Source organism: Orbicella franksi, chromosome 1 (assembly GCF_964199315.1).
Source record: "Orbicella franksi chromosome 1, jaOrbFran1.1, whole genome shotgun sequence".
NCBI classification, from domain to species: Eukaryota; Metazoa; Cnidaria; class Anthozoa; order Scleractinia; family Merulinidae; genus Orbicella; species Orbicella franksi.
In genome coordinates, this window is record NC_138145.1 from 34574022 (window position 1) to 34589310 (window position 15289).

At 39.0% G+C, this 15289-nt stretch overlaps 1 protein-coding gene across 1 annotated transcript; it reads left to right on the forward strand.

Annotated features, from left to right (window-relative positions):
* The first annotated feature begins 54 nt into the window (after positions 1-54).
* Positions 55-14598, forward strand: LOC145460313 (centrosomal protein of 120 kDa-like). Its single transcript, XM_081445075.1, has 22 exons — positions 55-245; positions 478-662; positions 2485-2571; positions 3061-3214; positions 3572-3732; positions 4476-4679; positions 4894-5157; positions 5592-5813; positions 5886-6079; positions 6173-6322; positions 6632-6752; positions 7279-7343; positions 7841-7931; positions 8534-8722; positions 9315-9404; positions 9505-9597; positions 10446-10558; positions 11272-11320; positions 12536-12658; positions 12791-12982; positions 13077-13129; positions 13884-14598. The coding sequence occupies exons 1-22, from the start codon at positions 200-202 to the stop codon at positions 14164-14166; spliced, it is 3129 nt and encodes a 1042-aa protein (XP_081301201.1). The 5' UTR covers positions 55-199; the 3' UTR covers positions 14167-14598.
* The last annotated feature ends 691 nt before the right edge of the window (positions 14599-15289 follow it).

Below are 15289 nucleotides of genomic sequence, written 5' to 3' on the forward strand. Positions count from 1 at the left end.
ATTTCGCCATATTGGACGCTATTATTGACCGCGGAAAAGACTAGATACGAGGGTCTGCATCACGATTGCCTACACAACGTAGTATCCTAAGTTTTGAAAAAATGGCGGATTTTGTGCAATTGTTGTTGGGGACTATATTCGTCTTTTGTCGCCTCCTCTCGACAAGTAAATAGCTTTACCATCAGTCAACGTGTTGCTTATGGGTTTGAGTGACGGAATTTTGGTGGTTGTCTCGGTACTTGAAGGTAAGTTTGACGATAATTACTTTTCATTTTGGTGTCGCGAGAAATACGAGGACGTGCATGCGCGTGTAAATTGTAATCTGCAATACACTTCAGATTCGCCTCGCAGTTTTCCCAAAAGTTTGAATTTGACATCACTTTCCCTCTAACAACGTTGCTTTTATGCCGATACTTTTTTCAAGTACGACTGATACACATTGAAAAATAACTTATGGGCTGCAATATACTTTTATAGGGCGAAGATTCCCTAAACGACCACGGCACAAGATCATTGTTGAAACAAAGTTTGATGGAGAAACACTGACAACTGATCCTATTGATCACGTGGAGACTCCGGAGTTTACAACTGAACTTGCCTGGGAATTAACCAAGAAGTCTTTACACCAGCATCGCTTGCAGAGAACACCAATCAAAATTCAGGTAAAAACACAATAACAAGAGTGACATTGTCAGATGTGTAATAACATGAATAGAATAAAGTTTATTCAGCAGGAGGGGAATGAGCGAAATAAACAACTGAAGGTATATATTAAGTTATTGACCTACATGTAGCATGAGGTCAAGCTAGTTATTGTATGGCAAGGTAGTCCTGGGGTCAATTAGAGCATTCTGATTGGTTCTTTCTTGGTTGAGATTTTACCATATGGTCCATTTCCTTGGAAACAGTCATAAGCTGTCTAATTTTTTGTCTTTGAGTGCCATTTAATAAAGTACTCATTAACCTAGCTTGCTAATGAGCCATACTGGAGAATACTGACCCTTGGTCATTTTTGTATGGACCTCGCTGAATTTGGCCCATACTTCCACTACCTTGAGGCAATATTCCCCAGTACTGCCCTTTTATTGGTTAGTTAGAGGTTAATATAATTTGCTCAACTTTTTCCATTTTTGCGAGTGTTTATGTACTAAGACACAGTCAAGGGCCATAAACACGTAAAAAGAGAACACAGCTACAGTACCTAATATCCAGCCTTCTTGACTGAGCACCTTTTTCTTGCTGGAAACTACAGTTAACGGCAAGTAGGCAAAATTACCCCAACCTGTCTGCTTGGATAGCCAATCACAGTGAAGGATTTGGTTTATCTTGCCTACCTGCAGACCTAGTCATATAATAGAATAAAATACAATATCTTTGGTAAATCATTTCTCACCTTTTGTGGTCAGTTTGCCTGGTCCATACCCTCCTTATGGTAATAGAGAACTTAAGCAAACCATGGCAGCAACGGCAACGAGAATGCCACTAAACAAAAGGTTTAATGAGTAGAATAATAGCTATGCACATGTGTCATAAATCTTTATTCATTTCTTTGCAGTCCTGGGTACAACAGCAACATGAAATGACTATGTTTTGCATATTTTGGAGAATGCAAATGACAGTGGCTAATTTTTCATATTTTCATTTGGAATTGAACACTGGCATTACATACCAGTGTTTAGCTTGAGCAAGATATTGATGATTGCAAAATTTGAGCTCTGAACAGACCTAGACAATTGAAAAATTTCAAGAGAGAATATAAATTCATTTTTTAATTAAGGGTTGTCTTCGGGGTCGCAGTCGTCATTGCTTAATTAAGTTCTCTAGTGATAAAGGAAGGCGCCAAAATACTCACTAAGGAAACCTAGACAAACTGCATCAAGTCCCATAAACTGAGAGAACCAAGTTGCTCCAGAGATAAGAATACCCAGTTTCTTCTGAAACCTAGGCCGTCAACAGTGACTCCAGCATTGTCTGTTCTGGGTTATTATGTAACAGTCTCTAAAGGTTGCTATCTCCCACTTATTATTTTTCCCTCCACTATAAAGTATTGTCTTGTAACACAAATTAGTTTGAGATGGAAAGAGACTGTGAACTTTCATCTTCCTGTATAGAGAGAAATGTAACTTGGTTAGAAATAATAATATAATATTATTATGGAATTAAGGGCTGAGATCCATGACAGGCTCACATTGTTATATAAAGCAGCAATTCTAAGTAATAAACACTAAATGGTTATACAGTGGAATACCAAGTTCTTGAATCCTCATTTTTTCGAACCTCCAGATAACTTGAAGCAAAAGTCGTTTCCCTCTCCTTGGTGGAACACTGTAATTTTACCCCTGATTTCTCAAACTATCCGACTTTTCAAACCAATTTTCGTTTCCCTTGGAGGTTAAAAAAATCAAGATTCCACTGTAGTTACATTAATCTGTTGATTTACATGTACATAGTAATATTAGTTTGTAATCAATTTTCTTTTGGCAGTGTTATGCTCTGGACACTCTAACATCCCAGAAAGAACCAGTTGGATATGTGATCTTAGATTTAAGAACAGCACAGCAAAAGCCAGCAGTAAGTAAAGGAATGTTCTGATTTGTCACCATGACTAACTGATATCATAATACATTTACTAGATATTTAGGTTAACTGAATAATTATAATAATTGTGTATTGTTGTCACATAATATATTGGTTGTATGTTGCATTTACTGATGTTTTTCTTATTGTTTGGGACCTGTCTTAAATGAAATATGCTTATATTTTGATGTGAAATAGTGGCAAATAAGAGAGGGTTAAAAATGAAAAAAAACAAATTTGAAAATTTGTAAAATCTTTACTCTTTTACAAACAATAATATTATTGTAGGTGAACTTCGTGATTGATCATTTCACTTATTTTAATTTCTCTTGAAATAAAATATCGTCAAGTACACAGTAATGTTGTATCAGTTGATACACTGTACCTACTAATTTCTCTGAACTAAGATTGAACAAATGTATTACAATAAGTTTGGAGAGTTAGTATTTTGATCTATAGAACTGAAAGTCAGCCTTGTTACAGAGAGCACAATGGCACTCACTTCTGAGCACGAAGTACCAGCGGTTGAAACCAGAGGTGAAGCTGATGCTATCACTAGAGGATGACTCACAATCTAAACCAACTGAAAGTCAAGCTTCTACTGGTAATCAACAGCAGACACAACAAGGAGATGACAGTAAGTTAGTTGAATTACTTAGAATTGATGATAGATAACGTCATTCAAGACTAGAGTTATAACATGGATGGTTGTGTTATTAAAGTGTTTTATTACAGAAATCATAATTGACATTGGAAATAGTCAGCACCTACAATATTATAATTGTTACTGAATGTGCCGTTCTCACGCCACCGGTTCTTGTTGGTGACAACTTCAAAACTTAAACATTTCTGACCAGCGTTTTCATGACCATAAAGTGCAACAGCTGTTATGGATCTCATTTCTTTTTTAAGCCTGACATAAAAGTGATTTGAAGTAAGTTGAGTACTGCATTAAACAGGGATGGCATAATCCTATGTATTATTTCTTCTCAAGGGAGAGAGTCAAGACCTGCTTTAGAAAGAAGACCAGAATCTGATGCAATACATTTATTCCTGAATGAAGAGCAGGGATATTATGAAATTGGACCACAACTAGAAGACAATAACATCTTTGTTTTGTCTGTCACTATAGGACTAGCCTCCAATTTGGCAAAGGTAAACTTGTTTGGCTTGAATTAATCTTTTGTCTTATTCTGAGTCCTGTCTGGAGTCATAATCGTTTTGGGACTCATAAAAGATTAATTTCCTGGACAGTATATAGTAGCCTGGTTTGGGAATGTTAGTGAGTGGCATCTCTGAAGATCTTTCTCAAAGATCTTGCCAAGTTCTTTGAAGATCATTTCTGAGATCTTTGCAAAGATAAGGAAGATAAGGAAGTTGAAAGATTCTCAATAAGACCTGGCACCTGCCTGTTCTGTTTTGAACCGCTGGCCGTATGTTACACTTTTTTATGATGCTCTTACTGATGGGTGCTGCACCAGGGAAGCCACTTACTTCAAAGCTTATAGAAAGCAAGTCTGTTTATCATGTTTTCAACATACATTTATACCATGTTACAGAAAGTACAGCAAATGAGAATAGGAAGGTTGATGTATATTTGATGGTGTTACACCTGACCTTCCCATCATGCACCAGGCATATGATGCTTTGATTTTGTTGGCCATTGTATTTTCTGTAGCATGGTATAGAATAGTCATGCAACGCTATCTTGTGGTATACCATGAATTATCTCACTTCTCACTTGTATTTTCTTGGTATACATACATGTACTTGCCTAAATGCTCGAGTGTGTACCGAGAAAATGTAAGTGGCTCATAGTATATCACTCACAAGCTTTCCATAACTGGTATGTATAATCTAAACGCATAATCCATCATGTTCTTACATTTGATTCACAGTTGATCCCATCTACGTTCACCTTGTCAGACCCAAATCTTGGAGGTGGATTCTACTTTTATTACTCTTTACTCAGCAATGATGTTACAAATGAAGTCTTTCAGGATCTTCTACAACCTAATTTTCCCGCTGAGCGAGCTTCAGTAAGAATCAGAAGTAACTTGGAGGTTCTGAAAGCATTTTTTGCACAACACCCAGGACTGGAGGTAAAAATAGAGTGATCAACAACTTCAACCTTAAGATCAGCACCCAAATTCTAATTGCTTCTTTATAAATTTTGTATAACTTATCTTACGGAAAGTTGGTTTCAATTAGGGCAGTGGAAGAACTTGAGAGTGTTCCATTGTGTTCCTTTTCTTCTCCCTAAAATCTTTTGGTAATTCCTATGTCTCTGTTTGCCTGTTGTGACTTTGCTTTCAGATCCATTTGTGTAGTGGGGACCAATCATTAGGAAGAGCAGTTGTTTCTTTTCAAGGTCTTCTTGATGAACAGCAAACACCAGCCATACCAGCTGTGATTGAACGGCTGTTTCCTCTGCTGGCACCTGGTCGCAATCACCAGTCTTCTGAAGCAGTAGATGATTCAGAGCCTGCTGTTGGTGTGTCAGTGTCACTAAGATTTGAACAACAAGACATTGTGGGGAATGTTGCTAGTGCATCATCACCAATTTTAGCTGGGGGAGGGGTGGGTATATTGAGACAAGTAAACTTTGAATACTAGTCATAAATAAAATAGATAAAAAGTTTCGTAGCTTTTTTGCTCAAATTAAAAACTGGTCAATGTAAATTACGCTGATTAGCAAGAGGTTATTGCAACTTTCCATTTCAGGTTAGTTCCTGAAGGTTTATTGTGTTATGATTTCAAAGAGATTTATTGGTAGTATGTTTGGACCCGAAAGTTGTTCCACTGAAGGAAGATTTACAGCAGACATGTTTTGAAGAAATTTCGTGAATTCTGTTTTCAAAGTGCTTATTCAAAATGTCATTTGCAAATCATTGATTATTTATTACAAGACAAAAACTTGACTTTCATCTGCAGTCTGTATGTGGCTATCGCTACTGACTTATTGCCTTGTTTTCATGTTATAATGATTTTGTTTTGAATTCATTTATCCTAAGGGGATATCTGAAGCAGACAATATGCCTTATGAAGGCAAGTCAGCTCTAAAGCAGTTCTCAGGCTCCCCTCCTAGAGCAAAACCAAGAGAATCTAGGAAAGGGCCAGAGACAGAGATGGCTGGAGAGCACCTGGGTGGAACACCACCCCGACCACGATCCAGCACCCCGAGTGGCCAAGAAAAACCTGGGCCTGGAAGTGGGGTAACTGCTGGGACTCACAAGGTATGTTTTAGTGTGTTAACCTTTTACACTTTTACATTGTGCTACCTGCTTAATGTACATAACACTTTGCAGGATTCTCCTCCCAAGAAGTCTAAGATGACAGGCCAGGCTCCTCAGCCTCAAATACCAGCCCCAGGCCCAAGCAGTGTTCCTTCACTTGGAACAAGGCTACCTCTTGATCCATCAGCTCACCATTTCTGTTTTTCCATTGACCTGCGCAGTATTGCAAACCTTGATGTTGCGTCTCCTGTTAACTGCTTTCTCAGGTGAGTTTTCGACAAAAAAATATTTCCATCCTTTTCTTCCAGAATTATCTTCTGGCAATTCCAGTGATTGAATTTAGTTTCTCTCCTTGACAGGTATACGTACCCATTCTTCAGCAGCTCAGCACCTGTAATGACCAGTCCCCCTGTGCAAGTTCAGCGTAGCATGGAAGTCCTTCTCCCAAAATCGTTCTGTGCTTTTGATTTTGCTGCCTCTCCACAGCTGCTTCAAGAAACTCTCACAAGGTTAGAAAAGAAGGATATGCCAGCATGCTACTCTCTCCTCCGCAGAGGCTCCCTATGGGAACTTGAATATTGGGAGTACGAAGGCATGCGGGGGATGATAGGATTAACTTCCGCTTTTCCCTCTCCCCAGCCTCTGAACTACCAACCTACGGCCAAGACAGCACAAAAGAGGCCTCTGCGGAGGAGAGAGAGCAGCATGCTATGTTATTGATTTTGCCAGTTTGTGAAATGACTCTATTGTATTCTAAAGTTACAACATGTATTATGCAGCATTTTTGGTTCTGTAATGTTTTTGTGCTTTTACTATAGAGTTCCTCTTGTAATTGAGGTGTGGCATAAAGACAACATGGCTGGAAATGTCCTGATTGGAGTATCAAGTGCATCACTAGCCACTGTGTTAGCTGCAGATAAAGTTCAAGTCTTGTCACAGGTAAGAAAGCTGACATATATGTTCTGAGTACTACCGTGTATCACTTTTATTTCCCAGAGTTTAATTTTTGCAGATTTGCAGATGGTACTTGATCCGCAAAAATAAGTTCTAGCAGAAAAAAAACACCAGCAAAATTAAAAGCCACAAAAATTTACTCCCGTTAATATCCCGTTAATCAAAAATGGCTTTCAATCCACTTGTGTTGCTATGTATTTGTTTCCGCAAACCTCAAAAAATCGCCAATCTGCAAAATAGTGTGTCACTTAGTGAAAAATTATCCTCTCTTACCAAAATCCTGACTTTCTGATTTCTGAAAATCTCCCTTCTTACCTAATTATTTAATGTACCCTCTCCCTCTATGGTCTTATCGCATCTTCTCCCAGCTGTCTAGAGTTTCCTCCCGTTGCTGACTAGTGAAATTCTTAATGCTGAGCTCGTCCAGAAATGAGTCAGTGCAAACTTTGTTTTGACACACAATTTTAGTCATTCTAAATGGCTCTATGTAATCTTTGTGTCCATATTTTAGGCTAAAGAAGTGACTGGATATAGGCAGATTTACAGTGAGAGGGTATTAATCTTTACCACAGAAAAGTATGTGAAACTTAATTGTAGGACACCTTCATCAAGGGAACAATTCGTTATAGAGGACACACACACTCTTCATCTCCGACAAAATGCATGCTGTATGAATCTTTGTATTTAAAATCTCTATTAAAAGGACACCTCTATTAAGAGAACACTTCTTTTAATGGAGGTTTCACTGCATTTTTAGTGAATATAACTTAGTTATTTTATACAAGTTTTTGAGTTGTCTTTTATCCCATCTCGAGTTTTTGGCGGGAATAATCTGGAAGCTCCGACGAACGCGGCACATTATGGCGGGAAACATATAGAAGACGTAACAGACGTGACACATGCATGGCTGGAAAACGTTTCTACACACAAATCTCGAGATGTCACCGAATATAGAACAGCTTTGTTGTTTACTTATCCCTCAAGAAAATAACGTTTGGCCTGCATCCTAGCTTAACAGATCTCATCGTTAGTTGCCATGCAAATATAATTCAACTTCATTTCGCCTTTTTTAGACCCGCCCGGAAAATTGGTGAGCTTCACGTGGTTCTTGGACTAGAGGACCTGGGCCCAGTAAACTTGCAGCGACTGATGGGAGCAAATGAAGTAAGTTGGAAGGACGGGAGGGATAATCAATCAGTGCTAAACCTTGAATTTGAGCAAACGTGCTATCGGGGAAAACTTGCCTCTCATTTACTGAATACAGTCAACTCTTGTTATAGCGGACACCTTCGGGATTGTCATTTGGTGTCCTTAATAGCAAGAGTCCGGAATAGCGGAGTGTGATGAAAAAGGCTCATTTGTGGTCGCAAAGTATAACAAATAACGTACACTGCTATACTCTTTTAAGATTTCCAGTCTCTTTTAACTTGTAGTGTACTGACATTTACTGTGATACATAATCATACAATAAAGGTCAAAATGCTGTAAAACTAGTGAACATTCCAAGAGTGTCGAGTAACTAAGTCATTTAATACGTCCAAGTTGTCTGTTGTATCGAGACTAGAACAATAAGAACATTAGTTTAGGAGCACATGAAGTGCCCGTAATTCTGTAATAGCGGGAGTAGTGTCCATACATTTCTTTGTAGATTCGGCTGGGCATGTAGCGGGGTGTTCGAAATAGCTGGAGGTCCGCCAGACAACAGTTGACTGTACCTACTTTCTTTTTTTAATCTCTTAACGGAACTTTCTTGTGTATTACTTCAGTACAGTTTGTCCTCTTCACTTGAGAGCAGCCAGACCTCTAGTGCCATTCCTTTAGCCGAACCGCAGCGAGTTCCGCCTGCTCAACCCAGTCCTCCTCCTGTCACTGACCCACGTGACACCGAAGCGTACAAGGCTGCGTTAGAGCTGGAACTGTGGAAAGAACAACAGGAAGAATTGTTTCAAGCACAGGTGAAACAAAATTTTGTCCAATTATTGACACAGTTGGGGTGTCTTTAGTGGTGATCAGGTTAGCCTAAGAAAGGGCGGAGAGACACTGGCTAATATTTTCGATGAATAAGCTGCCCTCGTGACGTTTTGACCATTATCCCTTTGTCTGTGCAAAAATGCTCCCACTTAGCAAAGGCTAACGCTCAAAACATCACTTTTCCGAATTTACTGTGACGGTCAACTTGATGTTGGTAATGGGCCATTGTTTCAATTGCTCGCTGATGCAGTGCACCAGTTTTATTTTTTGTTATTTCTTACACATAGGACTGTTAAACAAGCTTCTTTGCCCTTAGGAGCTTGGGCGAAAGCGGCGTGTGGCCTTCAGGCTGTTATATATAAAATCTGCGTCCGCTGCTCTACGACTTAGGGGAAAGTTAAAGGGCTATCCTGTAGTTTGTTGTCGTGAACGTTTTAATCTAAGAATGATCACATCGGTTTCCCAATGCCAATCTAAAAAGATGTTGATCGTCTTCGACTTACTTGTTAAACGATCATACCTGTTATTTTAACTTGGTAAAGACCACTTACTGACACTATGTTGTTTTCACGGCAGCTGCAACAGCGAGAAACCTCACACATGAAAACTCTCGCCGAGGAATGGAAACGACGTGACAAAGAACGAGAACTAATGGTTAAGAAAAAGGTAAAAGAAAAGAAACTGCACTCATTCTTGTAGATTTGCTTTTAAATATACAGACAGAATGGAATGAATTAGGTTGTAATTTATTTTTTTCTTACCTTAGCTTGAGGAATATTCTCGATTAGAAGAAAAGCTCAAACAATCTATTGCTGATCTGGAAAGGAGAGAAAAACAGTTGTCAGCAAGTGAGACTCAGGTGTGTTTTGTTTTCCATTTTATTCTTGAATTGTCAGAGCATACTCTCAGCTTTTTGTATCTAGATTACTATCCGGCCAGCATTTTATATTTTTTTTTAGCACTTTCTTGAGCCAGGATCAATTTTACACTTTTTAAACCTCAACATCTTTAAAAAAATTCTGTTTCTCGAGGCTCAACACTGCTTGGAGCCGATTAACCTGGTGGGTTTCCGTAGCAGGGGGCGACTTGGGGTATTGGGGTATCCTGGATGGGATGTTAGATCAACGTACGTTACCACCCCCCCCCCCCCCTTTCTCCAGCCATATTACTTTTCCGGGTCAACTCAATAGTTTGTTAGTTCCGTGCTCTTTATGCTCTTTAGTGAAAAGGTAAATCGCAAGCCCGATAACACCATAATGTAGCTTGTAAGAAGAATCTCTAATGATGACGAGAACTGTTTGATAACGATTAACGAACCCAGCATCAATAACTGGCGGTTCTTTTGGCCTGTCCGCTGGTGAACCACAAGGCCACCCCGCTTCAGTCCCACCTGCCTTAAAAATCATCGTAGTCAAATATCCGAATCAAAATTCACCGCGATCTTAGGATTGTTTAGCTTACGAAAGAGAGTTAAAGATACGAGAGAGCATCGCCGAGTTATGTACTTAACTTTCGAAAACAAAGCCTGAAAAAGAAATTAGTGCGAAAAAATTCAGCCTGAATGTTTTTCACGCATATTTTTCGCAACTGCCTAAGTTACATACATAACTGCGATGAATTCTCTTTTCCGTTGCTCTGAAAAGCAGCTTGATCCGCCAACAAATGGTCTTTATTATCAAAAGTCTCTTCATTTTTATTGCCTCTCAGGTGATGCACAGGAAAGACGAACTTGAACGAGAACACGAAAGAAAGATGACAGAGATGAGAGAGGCAGCTCGGAGGATGAAAGATGACTGTTCACACCAAGTGGAAATGGAGAGGTTCATCTATATTAAATAGCTCTCCTACTATGTATGGATTAATAAATGCATACAGTTGGAATGTCATCCGTTAACTTGTATTGCCCTAGCTGCAATACTGGATTACTGGTGTTTCTTGGCAAGCGGTCGGTCGCTGACCAAGAAAACACCTGCGCCTTCACCTTCCGAAAAACAAGTCTGTTTGATATATAATAGTCTACTTTTCTTTTTCAAGACGAATTTCAGAATATATACCAGTATACGAATACGTATGAGAAAGGGTAAAGCCTTCATCTCTTATGGTTGACACCTTGACGACGTCACTACTATAAATACCATGGTAATACTGAAATTTGTTGAACATAAAAGTAATTTACATCTCGGGAAGAAACTTCCAGTTTCGTGGTTAGACTCGAAAATTGACGACACATTTGTGCACATATGTAGCTGTATCTGTCGTACAGGATGATGTTTTCCCTCTAGGTGAAGAATGGTGTTTGTGTTGTCAAGAAGTTATTTAACTAAATTCGATCGGCTGCGTTCGTGCGCTAGTTTCGGCGTCGTCCATTAGCCAAAGGACAGAAAATTGACAGATTATGATAGATTCTAACTGAATTTCACTATCACTAATGACCGTCACGGTTCTGGAATTTAGAGCGAACATCAGTCGTATTACTGCACAGAAGGGAAGCACCGAAGATTTTAAACTTAGATGTGAATAATTTTGTTTCAAGGATGAAAGTGAAAGACCTGGAACAGCAGAAACAGAGACTAGTGGAGCAAGTGAGTAACAAGACTCCTTTCTTTATACTGATCTTAGGGGCCCATTAACCGATTTATGCGCGCGCTCGCGCGCGTTGCTAAGGAGGTGAAATTTCACTTCCGGTTACTTACGTCAGCCTGAGCGCAGAAAATAAAAATAACTCAATAACTTCCAAATTCGCTCACATTTTAGATGTTTTTCTTTGTGTTTCACAAAATGCAAAGTAAAAAAAATACAAGCAAAGACAAAAAAAGAGAAAGACAGAAAAACAAGAGCAATAGAAAGAGAAAAAATAACTCTGTGTGGCTTTGTCTGATCTCACCGAAGTGAGCTGGAAGTGTAAATTGCGCGCGCGCTGATAGGGTAACTTCCAATATATATCGGGCGCACTTCCGGTTTCTTTAAATGCTAAAGGAAACGCGGTTTTTCCTTAAATCCAGCCTTTTTTGACGGATTTCGATTAAAACCAACGTTGGAAACATAGCTATGCATTCCTTTTTCAAAATCATGCTTTTTTCAGAAAATTACGAACTTTTTAATATTTTGAAATTCTCTCAAAATCTGACCTTTTAGAAATGAAACAAAATCGATGCATAGCGTAATGAGGATTTAAATTAAAATATTAAATCAATGAAAAAAATTCTGATAAAGTAATTTGCCTGGGAGCCTTTGCGTTTTTTCAGTATTAGTCACATGACCATGGGCGTGGCCTGATGACGTCATCACTAGTGTTGCTGATCATGAAAAAGTTAAAACACATGAAATAACTCTGAAGTGACTAAAAATGACGAGGTTATATGAGAATAAATTTTCCCTAGCAACGGCTCGAAAAGATCGGTTAATGGGCCCTTAACCTAAAACAAAGAACAGAACAGTTTGGCACCGGGTGCGTGTTTTCCCGCGCTTAGCGACAGTTACACCATTTCCCGCACTTGGAACTTGGCACTGGTTGCATGTTTTCCCGCGCTTGGCGCTTGGCACCGGTCACATGTTTTCCCGCGCTTGGCGGTAGTTAGAGTTACCCGTTTTGCCGCTCTTGACACTTGGCACTGGTGACATGTTTTCCCGCGCAGCGTGCAATGATGTCATTGGTTCATTGGGCTTTTTGGACGGTTCACGTTTTTATTGGCTTTATGTTACCAATCTCGTTTTGTTTTCATTACACTTTATCAAAAGCCATTGTCATTTTGTACAAATTTTTCCATGTTGTATACTTACTGTCTTTTTTTGATTAGGTGTACGAAGCGGAAAAACGATTTCAAACAAAGGAAAACGAGTTCATGGCTTACAAGGAACAACAACTGACAAAACCTGAAGTGAAACTAGAGTCCGAAATCAACCTTTTGAAAATGGAAAAGGTATTAACTTCACAACTGCCACAAAAGTGAATAACAAGATAACATCTCAGCGCAGACATTAGAAGGAGTGTATATAGATTATTAAACCATTTCAAACTAGAACGATAAGTTTCTTGTCTCTTCTCCCCGCAGGCAGAACTTGAACGTAAGCTAGAAACAGCAAACAAATCAAAGATTCATTATAAACAGCAATGGGGCCGAGCGCTGAGGGAACTGGCGCGACTTAAACAACAAGAACAGACTGCGGCCAGAGCGCGGCTCAAAAAGCAAGAGCAGGAACTGGAACACATGCGGCTGCGCTATCTCGCCGCTGAAGAAAAAGAGGTAACGAAGTTACGTCTGCGACATCCTGTGACAGGTTGCATATTATTATACTCGAAAGGATAAGAGTATAGTGTCATTTTTTCCCCTCTTTTAGGTCGTAAAATCGGAAAAGGAAGCACTAGAGGAAATTAAACTTGAGTTGTCAAGGTAAGTAGTCAGGTTCTTGTTTTGTAATTTTACACCAAATTTGGAAAAAAAATATTTTTAGATCTTTCAGCTTTGAGTTGCCATAAGCGGTTTTGGAAGCACAACATTACTAGATCAGTTTAAAAAAATCCAACAAAAATCTATTTTAGATTGCGGTAAAATCTGATTTTACAAGAGCGTTGTTAGAACTTGGTCACGTTCCACTGAAAAAACTTGCTTTCTATAGGCGAATCTTTGCTGACGTCATTGTTTACATTTTTCCTCATTAACATACGACTTTGCACATAGAAGGCATCATGCTAGACACGATTTTACTAGAAAAACTTAAGGAGCTTGTGAAACTTCATAAGTGGTGAAATTTTTGGCTCTTTGGGTGTAATATTCAAGGAGAAATTGGCTTTCAAAAACATCAAAATTTCTGTGTGGCAAGAGCGCTAATGAGCTCATACATTCTTTGTAAAATGTTGAGCTTTTAAACCCTTGTCGCACAAAAAGTATTCAATACATCGCGCTCAAATTCCTTGGGACAGTTAATCGTGCTGTGCCCTTTCAGTATTCAGTATTAATCTCTTTGTAGCTCCATCAGAAACTGTATCGCTTATGGTAAGGAGGCAAATATTGTAAACAAAGATTCTCCTATAGTTAATCAATGATTGAGTTTATCCAAGAGTCTTAACATACACGGTATAACTTCGCAGAGTAGGACCATAATTTGTCACCTTGCAGTGGTTTTAATCTCCCTCCTACTCCACAGACTAAAACAACAAGAGGAAGCGAAAGCTCGTCTAAACCCAGAGCCAACTGAAAGCCAAGTAAAAACGTCTGCAGCTAATTCTTCGCAGAGAAGGAACGTGAAACATCCAGCTGGACTTTCATCTGTTCATGAAGATGACGAAGAAGACGTAGATAGCAGGATTGCTAAATTAATTGAAGAACGAGACACTTTACTCCACACAGGAGTTTATACCACAGACGATCGGATCATAGTTGAACTGGATAGACAAATCCGCGACGCTATAGCTAGCAAAGGTTCATGACTGAAGGCTTAGGGTAATGGGGGGATTCATGTCCTAAGGGGGACACACTGCGAGGGGAGGGGATACATTGGGGGCTGGAATCCTCGGGAGAAATTGAGTGGCGGCTTGGAGCTTATTGTTCCGTTCGTATGTATGGGTAAGTTATTGAGATATCCTGGGCTAGGTGGGAAGACGTCAGCCTATACAAGGGGACACCCAAATCCTTTGGGAAGCAAGCGTGATCAGCAGCTTTTTTCTCCATACAGTGTCTGTATTTTTAACCAGTCAGGCGGTGAGAGTAACGCAATTCATCACTTTTAGCCGCGTTCTATTCTCAAAGCTAACAAACAAACAGCAAACAAATCAACAAATCTTTCAATTCGAGTTTGGAACGGAAAGGAAATACCTGAGTAGAACTATACACCGAATGGTGTTATTTAGACTGCGTGGTATTATTTAGACTGGTATTTAGATTTATTCTGATTTGTCCATTGTTATGTGTTTTTGTGAGGTGTGTTTGAGGCGGTGTCTTAGTCAAGTTACATACATGAAGTCAGGAAAGAACATTATTTGTGTTCTAAACTTCTAATCAACTTGAGCAAGATCACTAAGTTAGGACCTAATATGGTTTCTATTTATCAAAATTAAAGTTCAGTTGTTAGAATGAGTGACGCTATGCTGACGAACCATTGACAAGATAATAACAATACCTTCTTGATTCACACAACAACATCTTTTATTTACAGAAAATACCACTTACATGTTTTGTTTAATTTCAAAGAATTCCTTGCTCAATTTTCTGCCATCGCTTGGCTTCATCACTGGAAATTTGCATTTTTCAAAGAAAGAATAGACTTGAATTAGGTTATATTTTTTGCGTGGAGGTTGCCAAGTTTCATTATCGAAATCGTATGAATTTTAGCAGATTTTATGCTGACTGGGATAAGTTACACTTATTTGTCAGGACAGTTCAGATACACCGCGCGCTTGCATTGCATATAATGGGCGTAAACCATAAAGATATCAGCATAAAGACAGTTAAAGCTTTCTTCAATCTATTAAAGTTGCTTCAACTGACACACCCCACCCAAAAAACCATAAACACATTGAGATCGGTAAACACTGTTAACGAAAATGAGCTTGT